Source organism: Zosterops lateralis (genome assembly GCF_965231275.1).
Source record: "Zosterops lateralis genome assembly, chromosome: 2".
Classification (NCBI taxonomy): Eukaryota; Metazoa; Chordata; class Aves; order Passeriformes; family Zosteropidae; genus Zosterops; species Zosterops lateralis.
The window spans coordinates 18,465,927-18,491,976 of NC_139763.1; the positions used below are offsets into that span (position 1 = coordinate 18,465,927).

General features: G+C 38.3%; 1 protein-coding gene across 2 annotated transcripts in view; it reads right to left on the reverse strand.

The window, feature by feature from the left end:
- The window catches only part of GLRA2 (glycine receptor alpha 2), a gene marked incomplete at both ends in the record, with an annotated part of 120,638 nt that overhangs the window by 62,607 nt on the left and 31,981 nt on the right, over positions 1 to 26,050 (reverse strand). For both annotated transcript variants that reach the window (XM_083881399.1, XM_083881398.1), the window contains 3 exons: positions 9,988 to 10,202; positions 12,465 to 12,602; positions 13,681 to 13,763. In XM_083881399.1, the coding sequence (XP_083737525.1) occupies positions 9,988 to 10,202; positions 12,465 to 12,602; positions 13,681 to 13,763 (436 nt within the window). The remainder of the gene's footprint in view (positions 1 to 9,987; positions 10,203 to 12,464; positions 12,603 to 13,680; positions 13,764 to 26,050) is intronic.

Genomic DNA, 26,050 nt, shown 5'->3' on the forward strand with positions numbered 1-26,050 from the left:
TGGCCAGATGAACTGCCATGAAGTGCAGTTCCCATATTTGGGCAATGTACAGCCTTTAATCAGATATTTCCCAATTTCAATTTGGGAAAAGCTTTTACTTAAACCTCATTAATGTAAGGAGCTAATCAACTCTTATAACTGCACTCGCCTTTAAATTTTACCTTTAAATAATTCACCCTGAAATCATTTGCCAGGCTGCAGGTCTTTCCTGGAAAGATGTGTAGCAGACACATTTTTAACTCATTGTGAAGGATCTGTCTCCTGTTCCAGTCAATGAAGACTGTTCCAGGCTGTTCCAGCTGTGTGGTTCACACACAACACTTATAGCACGAGCAGTGCAGTGTTTATCCTGATACTAACTGGGCACTGGAAAATTGTTAGGAGAAAAATTTCTCATTTCTTATTTACCAAAAATCCCCAACCATACCTAGTTAAAATCAACACTACACCATTACTAAAACATGACAAATGAACCAACATCAGAGGGAATAATTAACCGGTTAAGGGAATAAGTATGTGTTTTTCTTCCCCCTCACTACATGGGGCAGATAAAGAAAACAATGTACCAAAAAAAAAAAAAAAAAAAAAAAAAAAAAAAAAAAAAAAAAAAAGCCACATTACTTCCTAGAGTGCTAGTTCATCCTTTTTGAGATACATAAAAACAATGCTGGGGCAGGGGTTTTCTAGTATCCAGACATAGCTATATGCATAAATTAGTTGATCTGTGCTATTTTTGTAGCATAACTCTGTCATCCTTGACTTTGGGGAGCCCAGGTAAAAACAAGGGCAGCAGTAAAGCCTGAGTATCTGAATGCTTTAAGTCACATCATTCCCAGTGACAGGATTTTGTTTTCATTCTGAGCAGATTCTGTTTGTGCTAGACTGTTCAGGAGACAGCAAAATGCAGCCAACAAACTCATAAAATAGATTCTGTCAGACAACTACATCTTCCTTTAGAAAGCAAGTATCATTATTGTTTGAATTAGAAAAAGAAACAGAACAGAGTGTCTAACTCTAAAGAGCTTCTATTATAGTCCTGACATTTGGGCTGCTTCACTTTCTTAATTTTTCATATTTTCTTTGTCAGTTCTATGGAAAATCAAAGTGTTTTAAAGTCATTTTTATATGGGCAGAGCACACTCAAGCATAGAGTGGTGTGGTCCAGGAGGGTGGTACCCTCATTGCTGTCTGTCACCAATCTATATGGTTCCCTCAGAAATTAAGTGATGTTTTCAAGTTGATCATCCTTTAAAAAATGGATGGACATCAATGCCTCCTGACCACAGATAAATTTAAAAAGTAAAACTACTAATGCAATTTTACTACAAATCAATCAGTAAAGTGTTTCAATTGCCATTACACACACAAAGGAAAATGCCCTTCTGCAGAAAAGGCAATAATTTACATCAACGAAGTAATTTAAGGCAATTTTTAGTTTCTCTGTAGACAACCTTATAACACAAAGGGTTTCTCCAATAAGTGACAAATATTGATATATTCTCCTTATAACAGTGTCATAATCAATAACTACTTGTAACATAATTGTGCTATCTTTTCCATGAATCATTGAACTGAGCAACATTTGTTATGTGGTGTCCCTTTCTTTAATTTACATTTTCTGCTGTGACTTAGTCATTATGTTCCTCTCTAGACATAGTGAAAGCTCTGGCTCCATTCTCCAGAGCCTTAACCTTTGGTAAAATGAGGGAAGACAGCACACTATGTCTCTTTCTCACAGGCAGGGCAGCCTAATACCAGATAGAAGCTACTGAGGATCAAAGCTTTTTATTTTCACGCTCCCTTCTCTTTGAGACAAGATATCTCAATTAACTCCAAGATTCTAGGACGAGGAAATAAGAAGAAAAAGCACTATTTTATCATGGTTTAAAACTTTAATACAAAGGTTTTTGAATAATGACACATTCTAGAATGCATGACCATGCCTTAAAAACCAAAATTATATCATTTTCTTGCCAATAACTAGTTTAGAATTGTTTAATTTCCAAAGCTGACCCTATTTCAACAAAGACTATTGTGCCACACTATTGGTGAAATAAAGTTGTAGTTTTGTCATAACACAGATATTTTATGTAAAAACAAGACACACTGAGTTATTTAATTGCTGCTCCTACAAAAGTTTGTTTGATGCATCCATGAAAAAGTAAATTGTCTCCCTCTGTTTTCCTTGCAGGGAAGAAGGAGAGCAGAGGAAGGAATTAATACGAACAATTCTTTTTTCTCATGAAAATGTTTCCCAAAGGGAAAAGAAAGACCTGTCATTCAAGCAACAGAATTCAAATGGTTCCAATGTCACTCAAAGACAACTTTTGGGAAATAAGATGTCAATGGCCCAGCTGCTTCAGCAGCCACGTGCAGTGAGCACTGATATTCAGACTGGAAGGCAGCAGCCTTGAGGTAAACTGCAAATGAAAATGGTTTTCACAGACTCCAGGGGGTCCCATCAACATTATTTCAAATGAAATATTAACAGAATATATTCATAAGTAATAGTTCTAGTTGATCTAATAGAGTCAAGTCTTGCAATTACTTGAAACGAACGAGCCACAACAGAGCGTGCCATTGCTTCAGAGCGGGTTTGCAGTGCTTGTGTCTGTGAGGCAGCAGCACAAGGCACTCCTCAGAGACACACTAAAAGCCACCAGAAAGTCCTGAAGGGTGTGACAATGAAGCTGAAGGCTCCAGTATCGTGCCCGGGTTATGAAACAATCAGCAGACTGGTGTGCACAATAACTTCAACCCTTCTTTGATGCTTGAAATAGGTTCTGCTGAATGCCAGCCCTCCCAGATGAATGCATTATAAAACTTGCTGAGGAAGTGCCAGGAGTACTCAAACTACATCCCAGAGGTATTTGGGCACATCTTATTGCATATTTTTAGCTGTCACACATGACAGCAACTACTGCTTTTGTTGTACAGTAAATACCACCATCCACTCTACAGAAAAGTAAGCTTTGAAGTTTAGATGAGTACAATGGGAAAGGTGACCGATTTACTCAGTCATTCATTTTTCACTTTCATAGAGTAGAATCTGCTATAGATACTAATGGATTGGTATTAATCATAAAACACACCAGTCATATCTCATCAGTCAGCTTTGCACAGAATGAAGGACAGAGACAAACACTAGCACCCACACGTTGTAAGACCCAAGGATTGTCCGGGGTACCATTTTCTGCAGCCAAACTAAACAGAATAGTGTGACAGTTTCTAGCATCAGACTGAGGTTCTGTGTTTAACTTTTATATTGTTCTTCCTCCTGCTTTTCTAACAAGTAGCATAGATTCTGCTGGGTTTTGTCTTCTTACCTATGCGGAATATTGAAGACTTCAGTTTTATACAACTAGAAACAGTTGTGGAATGGAAGAAAAAGAATTCTTCCTATTATGGATGCATGATCACAGCATATATAACTGTGCCAAAGATCATCCAACATCATTTTAATTAAGATTTCTGTTCCCAGTGAAGTTGTAACTGCACAGGCTAGCTCTCTAAGTATCTATCTAGATCTCAAAGGTGCAAAATTTGCAAGAAAAGGAAGTGTCTTTAACAAGACCGGCTGCTTTAGCTGGAAGTAGCAGAGAAGTTTCTAGGCACCACAGATTCTTTTAACTGGGGCCAAGGATGTATATTCATGCTGGAATTAACATGGTCACAGTGCTATTAATATTTGAAGTGGCTGGGAAATTCTCCCTGGTACTCCAGGTATCATCTGATGCATGTCCTGCACCTCTTACTGTCATTCAAACAATCTCCTGCTCACAAGCACACACACATTACTATCCTGCCTCAAAGCCACTAATGAGAAAACATAATTAAAGGGAGAAGAAGTAAGAATAAAGAAATGGAATATGAAAATTTGTAGAGCAGAACCAGAAAATACCTTTCCTGAACCATAAGTTATGAGTAGGTGCTTATAAACTACTTGTCAGGAAAAAAATTTTATAGCATTTTGTAGGACAGTTTATTTACACACAAAGGTCTATATTTAGTCCCGATCATTTTGTACCCATTTAATTGTTTCAATAAATCACAGTATGCAAAGAAACATTCACTTACCTTAAAGCTTTTTTACTTTCGGAACTTTTTTGTTGAAAATTAGGTTCAGTCTGTATGACTTCCTTCATCGTACAGACTAGAACTTATTTCTACATCCAGATCCAAATACTGTATGGAATACACCAATGGATATTGAAAATATTGTCTCAATACAATTAGTTGTACCTAGTTTTGTCAACCCCCACTCCCCCCCAATAAAAGAGTTAAAGTATATTTCATGATCTTTTAATATTAGTAAAATAAGGAATATATGTTGTATGTTAAAACTGCAATGTGAACAGAAAAGAAAGCTAAATAAGTTAAAAGAAAGTAATGCTGTAAATTAACAAAATGAGTGGGTCCTAAAACATTTCCATGTAGGCACATGAGTGAAGAGTAACTCCTCATGGCTACCTGACAATGCAGCCTGACTTCCAAGAGTTTGGAGAGGATACCCTCTTTCACTCTTTTAGAAAACTGACAACCAATAAAATGCTCAAGGGTCCTGAACAAAAAATTTTTAAAAGTGGAAGTTTGTTTACAGTAACAATCAGGATATATAAATATGTGACATAGACCAGACACATTAAAGTATCAAGGTTTAGGACCATTAGGTCTCCAACAGGAATTTGTAAACAGCTTATAACAATAGAGTTGTCTTAATCACTTAAGCAGTGTGTAAAATGTTCAGACACCCATATAATCCAAGTGCCAATAAACAAATCTCATGATTGCCAAATTACTTCCATAATCCATATTCTTTTGATCCTGAGACTAGACTAAAAGTAATTTGTCAAAAAATTGCTTCCATTCCAAGTTACTTCATTATTGCTTTTTTACCAGAATGTATCATCTCTGTGCTTTGCTAATGGAAGAGTAAGCAATCACCTTGGTACTCTACTTCCTATGAAAACAAATGTACACAGAGCAAAATCATCACTTATATTAGCACTTATTCCTTTTATTGATATTGTTCCTTGTTTCTTTTTTATTTTTCTTTCTTTTATGGTGGTATCATTTTAACCTTAATTAAAAAAAAAAAAAAAAAAAAAAGAAAAAAGAGTGCCATATTCTTGTATCTTCTTTCCTTGATACCTTCTGACATTCAAAAAAAAAAAAAAAAAAAAAGGAGACTGGCCTGCCAGAAGCTGAAGAATCTGTAAAGAATCTGTAAAGTCTCCAAATATGCTGGGGACAGTGGATGACACGTGAAACCAGTCATTTATTGCCAAAGGGGATAAACTTCTTTGGCTTTGGTTTTGTAAGTCTCTGTACCTATGCTTTTATTGCATTTGGTAATATATGTAGTGATTTAAAGCAAAATGAAATGAATGAAAGGACTCCCAGAAGTTTTGGTGAGCTTTGAATGAGATTTTTTTCTGCACAGATTATTCCCCGGGGACAGAAAATGCATTCATTAAGCACTGTGCATTAAAGTAACACAATATGAAAGCTATGCAACTGTGTAAAATACAGCTGCTATAACTTGACTTAAAATATCCTGAAATGTTTTGCTTTATGGCATTAAAAGTAATTCATTTTCTTGGACTGTTGTTGCTAAGGTTTGGTTTATGTAAGCGTTTTAAGAAGAAAGCAGTCTGGAAAATACACAACTAGCACAGCAGAGAACTCATTATTCTTTCAAATGCCTCTTTTGAAAAACCTTTCAAACTTTTTATTCTGTTGATTCGACATTTACAAGGAGAGCCATTTACAAGTAAAAAGAATAGCAAGAAAATGGTGCTTCAAAGCTCTGAAGAAAAGAACTGTTTTGTAACACTTAACGATTCTTTGCTACTGGACCTTGAATTCCCCCCACTTTACTCCCCCAACTTATCCACATCTGGGGCTGTAAGTAAAGACAGATGTCCTGGTGTCTCTTATGGTGCCCAGACAGTCCCTGTTTTGGTGGATACAGAGTGCCCTCTGAGTCCATGGGTCTGATACTTCCAGAGGACAAGCATGTGCTGGGCCCTGCATGGATGAACAGGAGGTCACATCAGGTTCTTTACTGGTGAGCCCTGGAGTTTCTTTGCAGAGGTAAAGCCCAGCACAGCTCAGGTGCAAGGGATGTCCCTGGCTCATGCACAGCACCCACACATTCATGGAGATTTCACTGTGGCTGTGTAGTCACAGTGATCACCCAGGATTTCTGCTCAGCTGGCTGATCAGCAGGAGCCACTGGCACAGCTGGGTGCACAAACATTTACCCAGATGGAGTTTCTAAGTGGAAAGTGATGATGTGACCAGGCAATTCAGTCATAAGAGTATCAGACGTGGGTAAGACTTATGAACATGGGGGAAGAGGAACTGATCATAGGAATCCTGCTATTTTGGATCACCGTTCCTGGGCATCCCAGTGATGGATTAGTGAAACTGGAAGTAGGGAATTCCATCCCAGCTTTCTGGATGAGTTCTTTACCACCCCCTAACAAAGCCAACCAGGGCAATTCTGGTTACACGACCCCTCAACAAGTCTTCCGTAATATACACAAAAAAATTTCATCACTTTAAAAGAGATTGGCTCCATGGTGAATATTTCTCTGCAGATATTCCCTATACAGAAACTCATTATTTCATGGAATCACAGTGCATTATTGCTCAGTTTATGCTAAAATTTTGGAGGAAGATAACCTTTCTGCTTTCTGAAACAGTCACTGCAGGTCACCTTTTCTAGAACAGTAGTTTTGCTGTGATGTAATCTGTCTCATAGTCTACTCTTGCCTTTGGTAAGGAAGAAATTGACTTTGCAGGAGAATAAGGGGAAAAAAGGCAAACAGATTTCTTTATTACTATGCTGCTGATATTGGAATTTCACCCTATATTCTTAGACATAATTACAAAATACCCCAATATAGTAATTCCACAGAAATACTACAAAATTTACCAAAGAAATATATTTCATTTAGAAGAGTGCATTCTAGACACTTTTCTTATATGCAGCAAATATAAGCTTCAGTTTGAATTAATTTCATTCTTTAATTTCTTTTCATTTTCCTTTCTTTTCTTTCCAGCAATCTCAATCTTGTGTTTAATTTTCAACAGCTGAGTGCCTAACGTCTGTGTGGCCATGACCTACTATTATGAAATCTGTGTATGAAAATGAATGTTAGTTATTAATATGGAAAAGAGCAATTTGAGGCAAACAGAACATGGTTGTGTTATCTTACACCAGGACTGAGAACAATATGTAGGTAATTACTTCTAAACAGTAACACTTTAGTCATTTAGATAGTAACTTGGAAACAGACAAAAAAAAAACCCAAGGAATCTTATCACAATTCTTCTTTGCCTTTCTCTTGGTAAAGGAATTATTCCCTTTAAAGTTGGCAAGTATAGATATTTTGTTTTTTTCCGAGGTAAAGCACTATTAAAATAGAGAAGAATAGAAAGAAACTCTTGGCATGAAACTGGGTAAATTAAAGTTAAATTGCATAAATCTATATTAATAAGAAGAGGACACAAAGAAGGATGGGGAAATTATAGCTCTTGTATTCAATCCTAGGCTGCTTTCACAAAGCAAAGTTGCATCTGTTTTTTTCAGTATTCTTGCAAAAATAACCCTTCTGAAATATCTTATTCTAGTAGACATTCATGCTTGGAGCAACTTTTAAATGGATGTGTCATTGGCAGTATAACTTCCTGTGTCTTGGCAATATGTAGACAGGGCTTAGAAAACCATTATTTTTAAACAGGGATTTTGAGAGTTCAGCCCTGACACTGATTTGATTCAATTCTTTTCATCTTTTATTTCTAAGTGCATTTCAGCTGAACAGATTTTATTAATAAATACAATTTTGATATTAAGTTACAGAGGGGGTTTTAAAACATCTAAGTGGCTGCATCAGGAATAGCAAGAAAATCTTGGTTCTGTGTATAAGGAATCAGGTACTGGTGATTCAGTATGGACCTGAATGGTGCCTATGTTTCTTCAAGCACCTGAGTCATCCAGGGTGGGAGTCAGCTGGCTGGAATGCTGGCATTTACTTAGGAACACGTTTTTAAGTCAACTGACACACCTTCCAAAACCCCCACAAGGATTAATTAACATATAGAGATCAAAACTATAAAATAGAGCTCAGCTGAACTACATGGAGGAAATGCTACAGCCAGGTGGAGCCTGACTGAAATAAGTGTGTTGGGCTTTCTGGCGAGATGCTTTTCTTAGTGCCTGTTTTCTGGCAAAAGAACACAGCAGAACAGGAGAAGATTGAGAACAGACAGAGCACTACTGTTCTGTGATACCTGATAAGATGAATGTATTTCATCCTGAGGCTGGAGAAGAACCTCTCTGATAATCAACATATGGCGGTCAACGTATTTTGCATCTTCCCATTTCTTCTACTCAGCAAATATTTTTCTACTCAAACATAACAGAATGCAAAAGGGCCTATGATGAAAACACCTTCTAAAGCATTAGTATTTGGGGCATGCTAACACTGCAAAGCCTTTTGTCAGGGTTTGTTTGCCCAGTAGGAAATGTGGGTGGGAATCTCCACTACAAGTGCTTGTATTATCTATCCTTCTCAAGCCATATCATTTATTAGAAACTTGATATCTTTCACATGGATTCATGTTGTGCCATCCAGACACAGTCTTCAGTGACTCCAAATTTGCTATTTAAAGAGTCTGCATGCTTCTTGCCAAGATTATTTCTTCAGACATTCTTTTCAGAATGTTCACTGGTAATACTGAACTGAATTGTCTGAACAAATGCTTAATACATTTTCAATTTGAAATTCTGAGTTAATATATGAGAGGCTTTCAGTTTTCATGGAAAATTATGCATATCTCCAAGTGAATAAGTGAAGTTGAACTAAATGTTGTACCCATCAGATTTTTAACTGAAACTTTCTCATTACTAACAAAGGAGTAACACAATCTGTGCACTTTTTGGAGTTGCCCTGTATTTTTGAAGTTGCCCTCACTTGCACAACTTGCATATTTGGAATGAGACAAAATGTGATACTGAGGGTGAAGCACTACAATATACAGCCTGCTTTCTTAGAGCGGATCATGGTCTACACAAACACTCAAAATTTGTTCTTTTCATTGATACTATGATCCCAGTCCCTTTGATGCTGAACTGCTGGAAAAGGACTCTTCAGGGACTGTGTCTCATTAATCCTTAGACTACTGGAAATTTACCTACCTCTGAGCTCCCTTCCAGAATATTGTATAAAACCTGAGCCTGCACATTAAATTCTGCTGGGAATGCTGTTATCAGAAGCATTTGGTCTGTACCTATGCTGAAAAGAGGTGTCAGCCCAACTAAACAGAGAATCCAGTCTGTAATCTGTAAATTCATCTACAGCATCTGGCCAGGATTAAAAAGATCACAAAATTTGAATGAGAGGATATTTTTGTCCATAGACAGGATGAAGGTACCTCCAGATGACACTTGAATGAGTGGAATATGGACAAATACTGCTATGAACCAAAGACATCAGCAATTCCACACTAAAAAGTTTCTCCAAAGAAATCTTTTAGTTGCATATATGTTACATACATGTATTTTATATATACATTTTTGAGATATATATATATATATTCATTGGACTAAGAATCTAGAAACATCAAGATGTATGAGAGTCTAACAGTCCAGTGTTTTTAAAGTCCCCAGTCTGAAAGAAATCCAGTAAGATATCTAAATACCTCAGAAAATCTGTCATCTTAACACTCAAAAGTAAGTGTCAAAACTAGTATAAACTCATTAAAATTCATACTGCTGCACCATTCAGTCATCCACCAAAACAGCAGAAACATTATTTAATCTAAATGCAAGGGTATTGCATGTTTAACATCACACTGTTACCACTTTCTCACACATCCTTATCAGATGCATATTTACACAACCTTTCTGAAATTTAAAAGAGAAGCACAAACATTTCTTATTAAGAACAAGCTCATGGTACAAAATTATTTCCTTACTTTTGGGAGGGAAGCTCTTGATCCTGAGCTTTGTGTGGTCATTGTCAGAACTGTAGTGATACCCAGTGCAACTCTGGCTGGAGCAGCATCCATGTTGATCCAGAAAGAAACCCAGGATAAAATGACAATCAGCAGGCTAGGAATGTACATCTGGATTAAATAGTATCCCATCTGACGCTCCAAATGAAACTTGACTTCAATGCATGTAAACTTTCCTAGAACATGAAATTACTTTCATAAATGCTTTTTGCACATTTGTATCTTGTTTTCTGAACATAAGTTAGATGTGCAGACTGTTTCCTAACCTAATACTGCAAGCAGATCCTGATACACAAACACTAGTCAGCCACTTGTTGCATACTAGCTTGGGGGAAGCATGGGACCACTGAAATATACTGTGCCCAGTTCTTCATATTAACTGAGAAAATTAATATCAGCACAATCATTTCACCTGCATAAAATAAAAAGTAATGTTTCTTTTCTCAAAATTCAATGACCTTGTACTTTAGTCAAATATAATGTTAAGTTTAAAAGGGGACAGCATTTTTGGTGTTTTAGAGGCATGAGATTAAGCAATTGTGTTTGACCAGACAAATTGTCAACTACTACTCTCACAGTCCTAGGGTAGTTCACACTCCTTCTCATGCTGCTAATGAGCCTCTGTCTGTGGATTATGTCTCACAGCAGAATCAACTCAAAGTCTACTTCGAATTTTGCTGAAAGTCTGATTCCAGGAAACCTAAACCAATCTCTCATGGGAGGTGAGTGATTCTTCAAACAACTGATAGCTTCTGCACAGCAGTCCTGGAGAACAGAGGTTTTGGATTGCCTGACAGTGGAACTAGTTGTGCAGCAGGAGATGCAGAGTCCTGAGCTGCAACAGCTCACCAGCTACTGATGCAGTCTCTCTGTGCTGCTCTCGAAATTACTCTGGGTTAGGTACTGTGAGGGCTCTCACTCCAGGCAGATTACATGAAAGCCTCTCATTCCTGAAGTGCCATGCTAATGGTTTCAAAGGACCCCTTTTGTGTTGGTTGGAAAATGAACGAAGATGCATTTTTCCTCATTCACCCTTTCAGGGGAAATTAGATTGTTGGCTCCTTTTTGTGATGTCCCTGTATTTTTCTGGTGGTCTACAATGCTGAATGGTGGGTGCAAGAGTTAGCACATAGGGGAGTGCAGAGGCTGTTTGACAAAGGAAGGAGTGGAGACTGAATCATATCCTCTGACAGCCCAGAAGTTCTAAAATGAGTGAGCTGTGACTTGAAAGGCAGATGCTGAGCTGGGCAGAGGCTGTCCCTGGCCAGTCTGCCCATGGAGAAGGGGACTGGGAGGAGGTGTGGGGGCACCTGTGGCAGCAATGGCAGGAGTGGCACCATCTGTCAGAGGCTCTCCATACTTTTATGGCACAGCCTGGACAGTGAGTTTAGGAGAAGGCTGAGTAATAAGTTTTATCCACATTTTAATTTCTCTAAACCTGAAGGAGTAAACTACAGAGAAGACAGTAGTTGGGCTCCCAATCACAAAGTTCTCCTTCCTTGATATTTTGGGGTCCAAAATGAGAGGCTGCATTTATAAAAATTAAACCCAGCAATTTTCATGATACATAAATGTGACATTATTTTTGGCAGAGGCAGAACCTCTCACGTTGTATTATTTCATAGAATGAAACAAATGTGTTTGATGCAACCAGATCAGCTCTTATGCTGAAATGATGAAAAAGCTATTTTAGATGAGAGGGATTATATTTAATCCCAGAAAGCACCCAGAAAACTGTTCTCTAAATGCTGTCCCCATTAAATACACTCCAAGCAGCTAAATCAAAATTTTAACAGAGTTTCCTCTTCTCTTTAAAGCTAAAGCTAGAAAACACAGCATTATAAACTCCTAAACAGCAAAGGAAAGAAAAAAACTTTAGAATATTAATAAACAATTTCCCAGCATTTCATGTCTGTCCACTATTCAGATCAGAGATGAAAACATTGTCTTTTGACATGCTACATCTCATAAATTAGACCACACATAAAAGCTGGTGAAAAATATTAATTTTTCCTCACTGGCAATTTGATATGCTGCAGAAATAAACTAGGTTCAGAAAAATCAGTACTTTAAAAATGATGAATCAGTATTTAATAAAAGAGTTAGTTTTTAAATAGGTTTCATTTTAAGGATATCAAACCAATTAGCTTTTTTGTCAGTTTTTTAATATTTTAAATACTTCAATGATTTTAAGGACATTAGAACACTTTAATGAAATTAAAGAAAATTTTGAAATTAAATATTTTTTAAAAAACAGAGAAAAAATCTTTCTATTCAGATTTAAAAATGAGTGTGACTGAATCAAATTTTAATTTCAATTTTTTTTTTCATTTTACCTGTATTTTCCCATTAGAAATTGACAATAGAACATTTGGAACTATTGGAACAATTGGAACCATTGGAACAATTGATAGAAAAAAAATCAGAATAATTCTCACCAGTATTGTAGTGTTTTGTGCAATAACCAAGTTCTTTATCTTCTTTCAAAATAAACTGTGGCAAGGTTAAGCCCTCTGCGACTTGCACAGGTCCATCACTTAGCCACTCAAATATCAGATCATTCATAGTGTAGCCAACTGCAATAAGAAAATCAGACTTTATTAGATGGTAACTGACCAGAAAAGAATGTTCTTATGTCTGAGAAGCATGTCTTTTATTGCAATACATTTTATCTCAGTTACATTTTCAAAGTGTTTGATTAACAACAGCACGATTCTGCTCAGTTTCTATAACTTTGTTGCTATAACTACAACATTACGCAATTAAAAGCAAGAAGTAAACACTGTTATATTCTGAAGTACGGCCTGGTTTGCCACTGAAAACTAATTTTGCTGGCCCAAACCCAGTCTAAGATTCTCTGGGCACAAAGACAGTTGGCAGCCCACAGTTCATAGCCACACAGCTAAACCTTTTCTCCCCTAAATAAAATAAATAATAAAAATAACAACAGCAAACCCACCAAAAAAACCGCCCCACAACCCACACCAAAAACCAAAACAACAGCAACAACAACAACAAACAAAAAATAAACACAAAAAGCCCCACACCAGAGTGGACTGGTACATGCTAATCCTACTAATTATTTGGAACAATCACTGGCATCCGCCAGAGTGTGAGCCACTCCTGGGTTTGCCTGACCCCTGGGCAGGCTGAGGCAGCGCTGTGGTGTGTGCTGGCAGTGACACAGCACGAGGGGTGTGTGCTGGTTGCCCAGTCCATGCCCTGCCTGTGTGTAGCACACCAGCTTGGGCATCACAAACAGGATCTCTGCTTCATCAGGTATTTCGCTTCCATTTTCCAAAAGTGAGCCTAACTCAATCAGACATAGCAAATCCCTGGCTGTGTAATAATTGTTCTCACTCTCCTGAGATTTAGTAATTTCTCCCACACAGCATTGCTGTATTTACTCCTAGAAGAGGTGCAGCTCTGATGGGTAAGGTGATGTGACCCAGGAAGGGGAAAGATAAGGGAGTAGGAACAGCACAGAAACAGGCAACTCTCAAGTTACGGTAATAGAGGTAATTCCCTTACAAAGTAGGAATACTGAGTCTCACCACACGATTTTCGATAATTGTGATAATGTAAATCCAATCTAATCACTGGATGTTAGGGTAAAAACTTGTTATTTGATAAATAAAGTAACTGGGCACTCACAGCTCTCTAGCTGCATTGTACATGTCTGTACATCCATAGGAAAATTCTTCAAGTCCATAGGACACGATAAGGTTAAAGTAAGCCTAAAATTAGAGGGAAAAAAAAATGTTAGACATCTACAAGTTTCATTTAAAATCCCATACTTAGAATTCAAAGGATCAAGACCAAATCTTAGCACCTCAAAGGCTGGGCTCATCTCCCCTTTGAGCTTTGAAGCGTGTGAGAGCTGTGGAGACAAAATGTGTGAGCAAACGGGGCACTCGCAGCCTGCCCTGGCTGAACAGAGCAGAGGCAGAGAAAACAACATCAGGTTAGTAATACATGCTCTCCACTAATGCACCAGTGGATGTTTTATGTAAAATACTGAACCAAACAATCCAAAAGCTGAAATGCCTGGTCATGGGACACATTTTTAAGTTTTATTTTGGAAAATCAAAAAAAAAAAAAAAAAAAAAAAAAAAAAAAAAAAAAAAAAAAAAAAGGAAACAACAACCATGGGGGTTTTTTTAACAGAGTGCTTTTGTTCTGTTGGAAAAATGAGTCCCATTTCCAAGTCTTCATTTGTACTGCTTAGCCACTAAAAGAAGAAAAAAAACTATTATACGGTAAAAGAATCACATTGCATTAAAGGAGTACAGATAGAAGAAAGTAGGCCTAAAGGAACACAATCATACAAAATATATTTCTCTTTTAATTTTTCAGTTGTTATTGTCCCAGATAAAGCATAACTTTACTTAAATGGGAATACTTGTAATGTTTCTTTCTTTCTTTTTTTTTTTTTTTTAGTAGATTTAACCTTTTAACATTTTACTGAAATCTATTTCAAGACTCTCTCTTCTGGGGTTTTTTTGTTTGTTACTTTTTTGTTGTTGTTGTTGTTGGTTTGGTTGGGTTTCTTTGTATGTGTGAGAAGAAACCATTTTTAGCTAACCATTTTTAGCTAATATTTATGGCCTGTTTAAAAACAACTAGCTTTGGATTAGGATTTTGTTTTAAACAATATTTTAAAAGTACATTTTTATTTCTGATTGCATTCAGCCAAAAAAAAACCAGTCTGAAGCAAAGAATGCAAAAAACCCCAAACCTTCTGTGCCCATTTATTATGAAGGGCAGTAACAAGACTGTCTGATTCGAAGGGACACTGAAACATTAACACAGTAAAATGACAATAAAGTTTTGGTTGTCAGTGAACTCACAGGTCAGTTGTTTAGAAGTATAACCTTGAAACTATGTTGTCCCACAAACATATGTGATCTCTACAGAGAAATACTTGATTAAATTCTGTCTCCCATGATGGTTTTGTGGTTCTTACCACCTACAACTGATTCAAGGTCTTCCAGTCTATTTCTTCCCCATGTGAAATTTTGGAGACCACCTGGCTGGAGCTTCTAGCCATAAAATCACTGTGACAAAAAGATGATATTTAGGTAACTGAGATCAAAAAAAAGCTCACCCAGTCTAAGATCACATTCAGCATCATTGCTACAGGCAGGCTACCTAGAAAAAGTCACACTATTTTCATCTTGACACACTCTTCAGCAACCAAGATGATAGTATCAGGAAATTAGAGATCACATTTATGTGGCAGTGAGATGAAGAAAAGTCCCCAATAATCTTCTCAATATCACCATAGGAAGTAAACTCACATTTAACCTTTGGGACCAAATAGCAAATAGCAGACCAAATTTTATTAAGAAAATAAAATTGTCATCATGAAAATAAAATTGTCATCTAGAAAAAAAAGTTTATCCAGTAGGCATGTAAGTGTCATTGAAAATCTGTCCTTTCCTGATTTTAATATTTTAAGTCCTTGCAAACGTTAACTAGTCTCATTTTCGGTAGGTAATTTCCTGCATTAAAGATTGAGCTAATTAAGTTGCTAATCCCCAGCATTAACAAATCATTGCCTCTGCCTCTTCCCTGAAACACTGCTCTATCAAACTCCTTTCTTTTCAGTCATCTTCTAAATGTGGCTTAGATGTTTTATGTTCTTTTCAAATATGCCTTTATGCAAATGCAGCCTTTGTAAATATGTCATTTGTTTGCATTCATTGAAGTAGGCATGGGCTATTCACCCTTTGGATTTTACTGACTGTCAGGTGTGGACTGCACACTGGCTTTGTTTCCTTTCTCCTTCATCCCTTTCTACCCCAAAAATTCAAGTAATCTGGGGATTTGACTATATACATGGTCAGGAAAGTCCCTTGTTATTTTAATATCAAATTTATGAGAAAGCAAATACACCCAGTTGTAGCTTTCAAGATTCACAAGGAAAAATTAATCTAACCTCATTGATAGAAGGTATATATATATAATTTTTTTCCCCCGGAGGTGAGATGAGAAAATTATGTAGTCTCATTTTATAGGTCTACGCATTGTCCTACTTTCTCTTCCTAATCATTGTTGTCTTTCAAAAAGACTTAATTATTCTCTTATCACCCTGAAAAATAATTTCTATTCACTGTGTTGATGAGACTAGATCAAGACATCATGCCCTTATAGTTTTACCTCTACCTGTTGTTCACCTCAGCACAGTAGCCATTGAGAATTAACATCTTTGCCTCTAAACGCTTTTAACAGCAGTAATGCAAGTGTTGAAACAAGTGGTTAGAGCCTTGTATCATCCATGGATCCACTGATTTTCAACAAGATTATTCTATACCAAATGTTCAGCAGCTGGAATCTGAAATAGATCCACTGAAGTCCATGGTAGTGTGTTAAATTACATCCGCTGACTCCTTTTAAGTAAAACTATTTCAGCGTGCAAATGTTTCCAAACTCTGGTGCCATGTCACTACTTCTATATCTATGTTAATAAGGACATACGGTCATAAATGGAAAGTGTTAGGTAGATATAGCTACCCACATTGGTGATAATAAGTGTCATTGACAGAAAAATTTTCAGCAAAATGAATGTCTCACACTTGGCAAATTTAAGAAGGGGCCCTGGAGGTTTGGAGCAAAGAGCAAATTTAATGGGGAATTACACTGATGAATACTTTAATCGTTAATAAAACAGAACAAACTGCTACAGAACAATTATTTTATTTTCCAGGCATCCTGCCACCAAGGCAGTTGAGATGCATAAACAACAGATTGGTGGTGGAGAACCATAAAACACTGATGGGAAGTGCTTTATGAACCATCTGTAAAACTGAAGTGAGAAGAAGCTGACCAGGGAGTTGACTTTGCCTTCCATCACCTGAGCAGCCCCCAGCCCACGCCAGGCAGCCCCAGGTGGCACAGCTGGCTCACAGAAAGCTCCAGGGCTGAGCACGTCGTGTTTTCCAGCTGAGCAGAGAGGGCTCATGAGGGAGCAGCAGAGACTCACGTCTCCAGTGCCTCAGCACACCAGGCAAAGTGCCAGGGACAGCAAGCTGCCTCAGAGAAGAGGCAAAGCTGTTCTCTTCTTTCCCTCCCTGCTCCCTCACCCAACCCACAGCCAAGGAGGAAACAAGCCCTGGAATAATGCAAATAAGAGTATGAACAGGACAAAATACAGAATCAGAGCCAGAAAACAAAGAATGAACAATTTGCTGCCACTGTGACAAAAATAATAACTAAATAAATAAATAATGTCACTGAACAGTACTGTAGCAGAGACAGGGCTACAATCCAAGCACTCCAGGGCAGCATTCTCTGTATTATGTTTTGGGCCCTCTTCCTGAGGATTCCCTCACACACCAAGCAGGTCCTTCTGAGCAGCATCTGCTGACACCTTAAAAGCCTTCAAAATGCAGCAGGCACTGCTGGGATCTCTTAGTTCAGCATTTCATTCAAACTCCCCTCTTTCATCCCCTGGTTTCACTATAAAGTGCTGAGATATCACTAAGACTTGGTTTGTGGGCCTGTCTCTCCTCCCAGCCCCACTCAAAATCCGTAATTCTGGTCACCTCAGGGACCCATTTATAGCATCACTCAGAGGTTTGCATTCTCCAATTCCTGCAGGAAGGAAGGCAAGGCTCTCCAGGCTGTGGCCTCTGTCACAGAAGTCAGAATGAGGTATCTCATTGGAAAAAATAAATAGCCTGACTGCTTAATCAGAAACCTTCAGGCTGGTTATCTTTCACACCTGAACACATTTTGCAATGTCAGTGTTTTCTCCTGGTGTGAGCAGCCATGGCCCCAGTGGGCCAGCAGCAGAGCTCAGCACAGGCACTGCTGCTGCATCCAGCCATTATCCTGCAAGGAAAAGGGAGTGGAGGCGTCACACACATGTGCAGCCAAGGGAGCTCAGAGGTATCAATGTGCAGTGCAACAAATTCCTGGGCTCATCAATGGGGCTGAGATAGTGTATTTCCTGGTCACCCTTCACCACTCCTGCCTTTATCCTGCTCTGTCTCCAGCCTGGAGATATTTTCCCCACATCCTCCTATGCCTGCCAATCTACCCTACATCCCTCCCAGGGACACCTACAAGACACAGAGCCCAGACATTTTCTGTTGTCTCCTGGTCTGTCCTCACACCCTTTCCCCCTCCTTCTCCTGTTTACCAGTTCCTGTCAAATGCCACTCCCACCTGCTTTCAGGGTATTGTCTTAAGCCCCTGCCTCTGACAACCAACCCCCAAAGCAGCACCATCAGTAGAGGGTAAGGATCTTGAGCTCAAAAAAAAAACCAAACCAAACTAAACCAAACTAAAAAAAAAAAAAAAAAAAAAAAAAAAAAAAAAAAAAAAAAAAAATTTGTGGATAGATTATTCCAATCTCGTTCTTTCACTTGAGGGTTTTGAATGCCAGGGCTCCTGACCATCACACCACTTCTCTGATAATCTCCCAATGTAACAAAAACCCTTGAGAGTATTACTCAGACAGATTGCTTGTGAATGGTCTGCAGCACAAATCTGAAGTAATGAACTGCTAGTGTTGGGTTGAACACTTAGGGAATTCTGTTTACACATTATATAATCCAGATTTTTTAAAAGATAAATTTAAGAGAATATATAATTTTAACTGAGATTTGACATATTGCCTTGTCTGCAGCAACCACTGAATTGTATTCTGACACACTCCTTTACAAGCAGCTATCTCTCCTTAGCCTGATGTCTTGCAAGACACACAAAATTTCTCTTGATCTCAGTGACATCTCATCCCAGAGGAGGACACTTGCTCCACAAGAGAAGGGCCCTGGGGATCATAATGCATGGTGTATCATGACAGGGGAGTATTCTTTTCATCAGTTATTCTGTAAGAAAGGTCGATTGTGAGTGGGCTATAGAACAACAGCCTCCTCACAGAGATTTTTCTAATGATAAACAACTAGTTTATCATTAGAAACTAGTTTAGCCAGTCCTGTTACATAGAGAAATACTGCTGGGACTTTAAAAAGTCCTGTAGATAAGGGTACAAATCCCTTCCATCTGCAAAAAACCCCATGATTATCTCCTCACTAGCATGAAAAGCAACAAATGCCTCAGCATGAGTAGGCATCGTGTTAAAAATAACATTTTGTTTCTATTCTTATCCCTTCATTCTTTCACACTACGCCCATCTGCACCTCATCTGCTGCTGGGACAAGAGATTTCACAATCTAGGATTTTATGCTGCAAATACCAGAACATAAATAGCACATGCATGATCACCGGTAGCATTGGCTATGTGCCATTTTTATCAAGAGACTAATACGTGTGCAAACCCTTCAGTGTTGGATTTAGTGAGACAAGTGGGATTTCTTTTTTCCAGCATTGTTAAATTTAAAGATGCTATTGTAAATTGCAAGGTTTCTGGTATTTTTTCTTAAGGCTTCAAGCTGACAATAAAGTTAAAGATATTTTAGTGGTACATTTTTTCTTTTGAAAGATTAAACTCCTGATCCTCCTAGCTGCTGAGATAACATTAAAATATCACCTAAGCACAAGCAGACAAAGTTCCCTATTAAACTGGCAGGGGAGATGAAGTTGCACAGCAACCATGACAGCATTGCATGACACAGGAGCAAATGCCATTTAGGCTAGTGACACTGAAACAAGGAGGAGAATCTAAAATCTCTATATATTCCTCCCAGCCCCCTCTCTTGGGTGCCTGAAAGAAGGGAACACACACTGATCACTTATCAGAAGAAAAAAAAAAAAATCCCAGTGACATTCTTTTATAAATGTCTTTCCATTTTGTAGTCCATCTCATTATTTTTTCAGGGACCTGACTCATCATTTTGAATGTCAATTCTGGTAATATTCACAGTCTACAGGCTTTGTCCTGTTAAATGGAACAGTCAAACTGACTGGATTTTTTCCTTATTTTTGAGGAGTCCTGGAATTCCTCTCTAATATTTGTCATGTTCTGGAGCTTCACTTCTGCCAGGTGGGAATGGGCTGAAATCAAGCTTAGAGGAGATGTGGAACCCTCTCTGCTATGGTAAGATGTGAGTTATAGGCTGGAGTTTGACGTACTGCTGTTTATGAGCATGTTCTCACTCCCTCCAGTGCTTTGCTTTGCTTCATGTACTGCTTAACAACACAGGAGCTGGCACAGAGCAGAGTGGTGGATTTCTCATTTCAGGCATCCCACTTCTCATTGTAATGCAATCACTGTCTGCAGATACACAATGCCAGTACATGAGCTGCCAGCAAATGACTTTCCAATTATTGCTCAAACAAATCTATGAAATTAGATTCAAGTGTGATTGTATGTAACAGTTAAATTCTGTAAGCACCTGTTTCCTTTGCATGAGGAACAGTATTTCACCTTTTCTTTTTTTCTCTGTCATTTTCTTAGTGTTCCCGCAGTGTGTGTTTGGTATGGCGTTGCTTTCCTCTTGGCATGATGACATCTCTGTTCTAAGCCATATATTTCAATCCAATTGGCAAAAGAACATTGGATTTATCCCTGGGACCATGTTCTATGAAAACATGCTTTTTTGTACCATTTAGGAAGGGTTCCCTCACCTACATCATTTTACACCCAACCTTTAACTGCTCCAGTGCGAGTTCAATGGTTAAATGAAGTGATTGATCATCAGCAGGACAGGCATTGCCAGTAGCCATAAGGAGGGTGGTACACACTCATAAGTATTGGCTCTGCAACTATCTCTTTGGCACAGATATCCAAAAGTAGCCACCTGCCAGTATCTTTGATCCTGCCAGCCAAGATCAACTTCATGTGTACAAATTGATCTCCAGAAGCATTTCTCACTTTACTTAGAACAAAGTCTTCCTTTTTAATTGAGATGAAGAAATATAGGACTGTAGAAGTGACATTTCATGCCATCAAATTTGATCATCTGCTTTCACCCAGAGTCACATCCTCTCAACCATTTCAAAACTGATCAAAGTTCATTTCATGGTATCTAGTGTGTGTGTCCCCATTTCTGTTGGAATATCATTGGAGGAATTCAAGGTGTATATGGCTGTAAATTTGTAACTTCCTCTGTGAGCTTACTTATGGCCAGTACCATTTGTTACTTACTTACTTACTCAGAACCATTTGTTCTCCTGGCAGAATTGTCCTTCGGTCTAAGCAGCTCCCCTCTTGTGTTTGTATTTCCCTTCAGTGCTCTCTGCCTCATCTGGGATGTGTGTGGCATTAGAGGAAGGAGTGAGGCAGTACACACTCAGATATAATGCCCATATCCCTGCTTCAATTTAAATGCCTTATGAAGTGAAAGGCAACTAATTTTGTGTCATTAAAATGTAAATTATTCTTTTCTTAAGCAGTATAATCAATGGGGTTTTCACAATAGCTATGTTAGTTGCATAACAAAGTACCCACATCAGGCTTTATTATTTATTTAGTAGATTTTTTTGTTGTTGTTGTTATTCGAAGCAAGTAATTTAGATACAACAGGAAAGTAAGGGTATTGGAAACCTGGAGCTAGATCCCCAGACTGAATTTGTGGATTGGGAGGGACTGAGAAAGAAGAGAACGGAAACCAAGGATGGTTTCCTTCTTAAAAGATGAGAAGAATCTGAATTCATTTATTTAAAAGGCCCAAAAAGAAGGGCCTGGCGTGGGGCTGGAAGGAGAGGCAGGAGTAAGGGCAAAAAGGCAAGAGAAAGGAAGGGTGAAAAACAGAGAGCTAATGATAATCCAAGGACATTGGGCTCAGCAGTAATGAGAATGGCTGCTTTTCCCACAAAAGACTGCAATTTTTTAGCTTCTGAAACCATTGTTATTATTGCAATCATGCTTATGGGAAGACAAATTTGTCAAATTCACTGGATTCACATAGCATACAGCCACAATTTGGGAAGTGTCTGTGTCCCAGTAACATTGTGCAGCATAACAGAGTTTAGTGATTGTATCTCTATAAGGCCTCAGCCCACAGTACATATTCGCTGTCAAACACCAAAATGTTTTAGATGTTCTCTATTTCTGTTTGCATTTCCATTGCCTATTCTTCAATGTTTTGGTTTGGCTTAAATGTAGAAAATTTACTTTGAGGTATATGAAGACATTTTATGCTTTTGGAAAGCCAGAGCATCTAGAATGGGGTAGTGTACAGCTCTGCCAATGCAAGAATGAAATAATATTCAATGAAAATGTCCCTGTGATTATTGATATTCACTTCCAAGGGAAAACTGGAAAAACACCTTGTCAATACCAGTGTTATTCTGATAGGACCTGAGGTAAAGATATGTTTGTGTGAGGTGGAAGTTTAATAAGCAAACAGACATGTCAATCATGATAAATGTCTCCATGACCACACCTCTGTCAATCTGTCACATAAAAAGACAATGCTGCTAGTAAAGTCCAAATCCTCTTAAGTCCCAACACTAGATTGTAAAATAGAATTGAAGTCATTAAAGCACAGAATGCACACAAATTTGCAGAACATAAAATTTTCTACCACTCTGCTAGGCTAGACTGTGCTGGGACATGGATGATTTACACATAATGGTTATTAATGGATCCTTATTATCATTTAGCTGAGAAAGACTGTATCCCAAAGTTGTTTTAGAAAACCTACACCTGACTTCACTGCAACATGGTAACATATTCTATAATAGCAATTGAAAAAATCCAAGACTGTATCTTATTTAAAAAAATATATTTCAACAGGAGAGTGAACATTTTGCCATGAGCAGTCTGTTGCAAGGGGACCAGCAGTGCTACCTATGTATTTCCTTAATCTGCTTTTCTTTCCCATAAGGCAAAGAACACGAGTACAGAGGAGACTACAAAACACTGAAGTTTGCCTCAGAAAAGCTGGATTATAAAAGTGCTATGGATTACTTCTGATGATTTGTGTGATGGACATGGCAGTCAGAATTCCTGATCTCACACCAACTGGTGTGTGGGGTCGTGGGGGGGCAGGAGGGGGTTGACTCAGTTCTCTGTCCCTCAGTGCTATGGCCACACTAGGAACAGCTGATTTTGGAAACTCCTGGGTTAGGCAGCAGCCGTGGGAGGCAGCGTTGTAAATAGATGTACTGTTTTCAGATATACTTCTCTTGGCTTGCATAAGCAGGTGAGGGCTTTGGGATGTACCAGCTCCTCTTATCAGCTGCTTGTTGTGGAATGGAGGGCTGGTAACCATTCCCAGGACAGCTCCACAAGCAGAGCAATCCAACAGCTTGAGCCTTCTTTGTTTCCTAGTGCCCTACAGCACAGAAGTGCTTTCTAGCAGACACTCTGCCCTCAGCCACAGTAACATTTACAATTAAAACTAGGTCGATAGTGAAACCACAAGGAACTAATTGTCTACATAACTAACAGTTCTGGCACTGGGAAGAAAAAGAAAGACAGAAAAACAGATATTTTGAAAGACTTGAGGAAATTCTTCCTAGGTAATTAATTGCTTTTTGAACAGGAATAGCAAAAATAGGGGAAGAAATGTAATTTGTGAATTTGCACAGATGCCCTCCCTAGAATTCCAAGCTTCTCTCTTGTCAAATTATGCAACACATTCTAAAATCTTCTCATATTTAAAAAGTACGTAGTAATCTGCTTTGTAACTATTTCTGGCTAAATACACTGCCAATACAATTCAGAGCAAAGCTCAACTGAGAGTGTTTTCTGGAGCAGTAAGTAAAAAATAATACATATTTATATATATTTACAATGCTTTTACCTTCCTGACCAATACATTCTAGATTCAATCTGTGGATCAATATTACGGTTGAATTATATCACCTTCTGAATCAATCTCATATGGCTGACATGCACTGAAAATATTAAAAAGAGAAGGAGGCAATTAATGCAGAAAAAAAGCCACAAACCTTAAATAAAACCACTTTCTACCACTTTGCTAAAATAAGCTTTTAGGCAGATGCTAATATTCTGAGTTGGCTGGCAGCCTGAAATGAGTTTGTAGGAATCAGGTAGCACAAATGAGTGGCTGAGAGAGAATATAAAGCCTTCTGTGAGTTTATTTAGCATTTTCCTGATGTCCCAGGTGTCCTCAGGTGGCCAGAGAAGACACGATCCTTGTCGCTGGGAGATAAAGCCCATGCAGTGGGGTGTGCAATTGCAAAATACAGGTGTCATACAGAATGTGAATGCCTGGAAGAGGATTCTTGGTACCATCACACAGTGCTGCAATGCTTTCCAAGTGCAGAACCTCCTCCAAAATCCAATCCATGAAGAAATCACTCAAGGATTGGGAGCAGATGAGTCACAAGTATCTAGGGGGTGACATTGTGTAGGTTATGATGTGAATTCTTATCGCTTTTTCAGCATACAGTATAAACACAAACATTTCTTGTTGACTGCTCTCTACAGAGTGTTTTAAAATAAAAGTTATAGCTATTTAACAGTTTTTGAATTGTTCTATTTGAGTGGAACTGAGATTGATCTTGACTAAACTGAAGTTGCTCGCTGAATATAACTTTGCTGTAATTGCAGACTTCTCAAAATGCATGTGCCTCTGAGCTGTTGCTAGATCTCCAGTGACAATGGCATATATTTGCAGTATTAAGTAGTTCTGGGTTCCCTCCACAAGGCTCTAGCTTTCCCTGCAGCACCCAGAAGTGCAGACCTGTTACTCAGCTATAGAGTCTGAGGCTGCATACAACATGCTATCTGAGATCAAAAAAGGTATCAAGGTAATCATCTGAGCATGCAAACATACAAAAATGGGGTTCAGTCCCTAAAGTTATGGTTCAGAGGTGGGTACATCAACCATCAACAACTTTTTATTTTCTGTAACAACTCCCAGGGAATTAAATATAGTTGTAGGAATCTGCAAGCATGAGCACCATGATTATTATAAGGAAAACTCTGATGGAAATCTACTTTATGTCTCTTCTGTGCTGTATTAAGCTTATTTCTTTGAGCAGCTATACAGGAGAAGGATGAAGAGCCTCACGCTTACCACAGGGTGAGATAATTCTTAGCCAAGCACTGCAGTGGAGGTGATACACAGTACAGACTCTCACTCAGATTTTCACTTTTTTTTCTGAACACCTATATCCCAAACCAAATGTCTCATTTCAGTAAAATATAGGCCATGAACAGTTGTCCCAGGTGACTTCCCAACTTTCGTTCAGAAAGGGCAGGTTTGGCCTCTGAGAGCATTAAACAGCATGAGCCAGTTCAGTCTCCTGCATGGTGTATTTTCATGTTTTTGGTGCAGTATATAGAGAAGAGGGATACCATTGCCATATAATACACACACTTTGCTTCTTGCCTGTTAAGTACCAGGAACAATTCTAAAATTGCTTTATGCAAAGAACTGTTTGTATTTATGCAAGGTTAATTTTATCTTGATTTTGTTAAATTTGGAAATGCAACATGACAGCCTACCTGCTACATCCCAGAGGCATTTGTGAAGTGATTTAAACACTTAAAGCACACTAAATGCTAAATGTTAAATATCTCAATGGCAGGAAAAGTGCTATTGGTGCAGTGGTGAACATTCACAATGTACTGAAACCAATCACCAAAATATTCTTGTTTGTTTCTGCACAGCACAACTACAAGCAGCTGACACGAAATAGAAGTATCTAGCCCAGTATCTAGTGAGTAAAGACAAGTATTTCTAATTGCTCCTGATTTCAAGTTTCCATACTCCAGAAAGTTTTCTTCACTGTAAAGTGTTCAAAAATTATATGCCATGTTAAATGTGCCAGGTTACTCTGTTGCTGTTGTGCGATACAAATGAGAAGCAATGAGCTTTGCTCAGTGCTCTCTTGGAATACCGCTTACTCTGCTTCAAATTAATTTGCATTAGGTGTGGGAATTTTACAAACATGATACGGCAGCTCAAAAATATCACTTTTGCTGCATGAGCAAATGTCAGGAAAACTCTCCATCTGCATTCAGAGCAGCACTCAACTGCACTATTTCCTCCACCGAGATGGTGTCTGATGTCATTCAAACAAACAGATGCATTCATTTCTTTCTCAGGGGGAAACAGGAAATATTTGTAAGTGACAGCATATTTATCACTCTGTTAGTGCTGGTACCATTCTCTTATCCTATTATTTCTCTCAA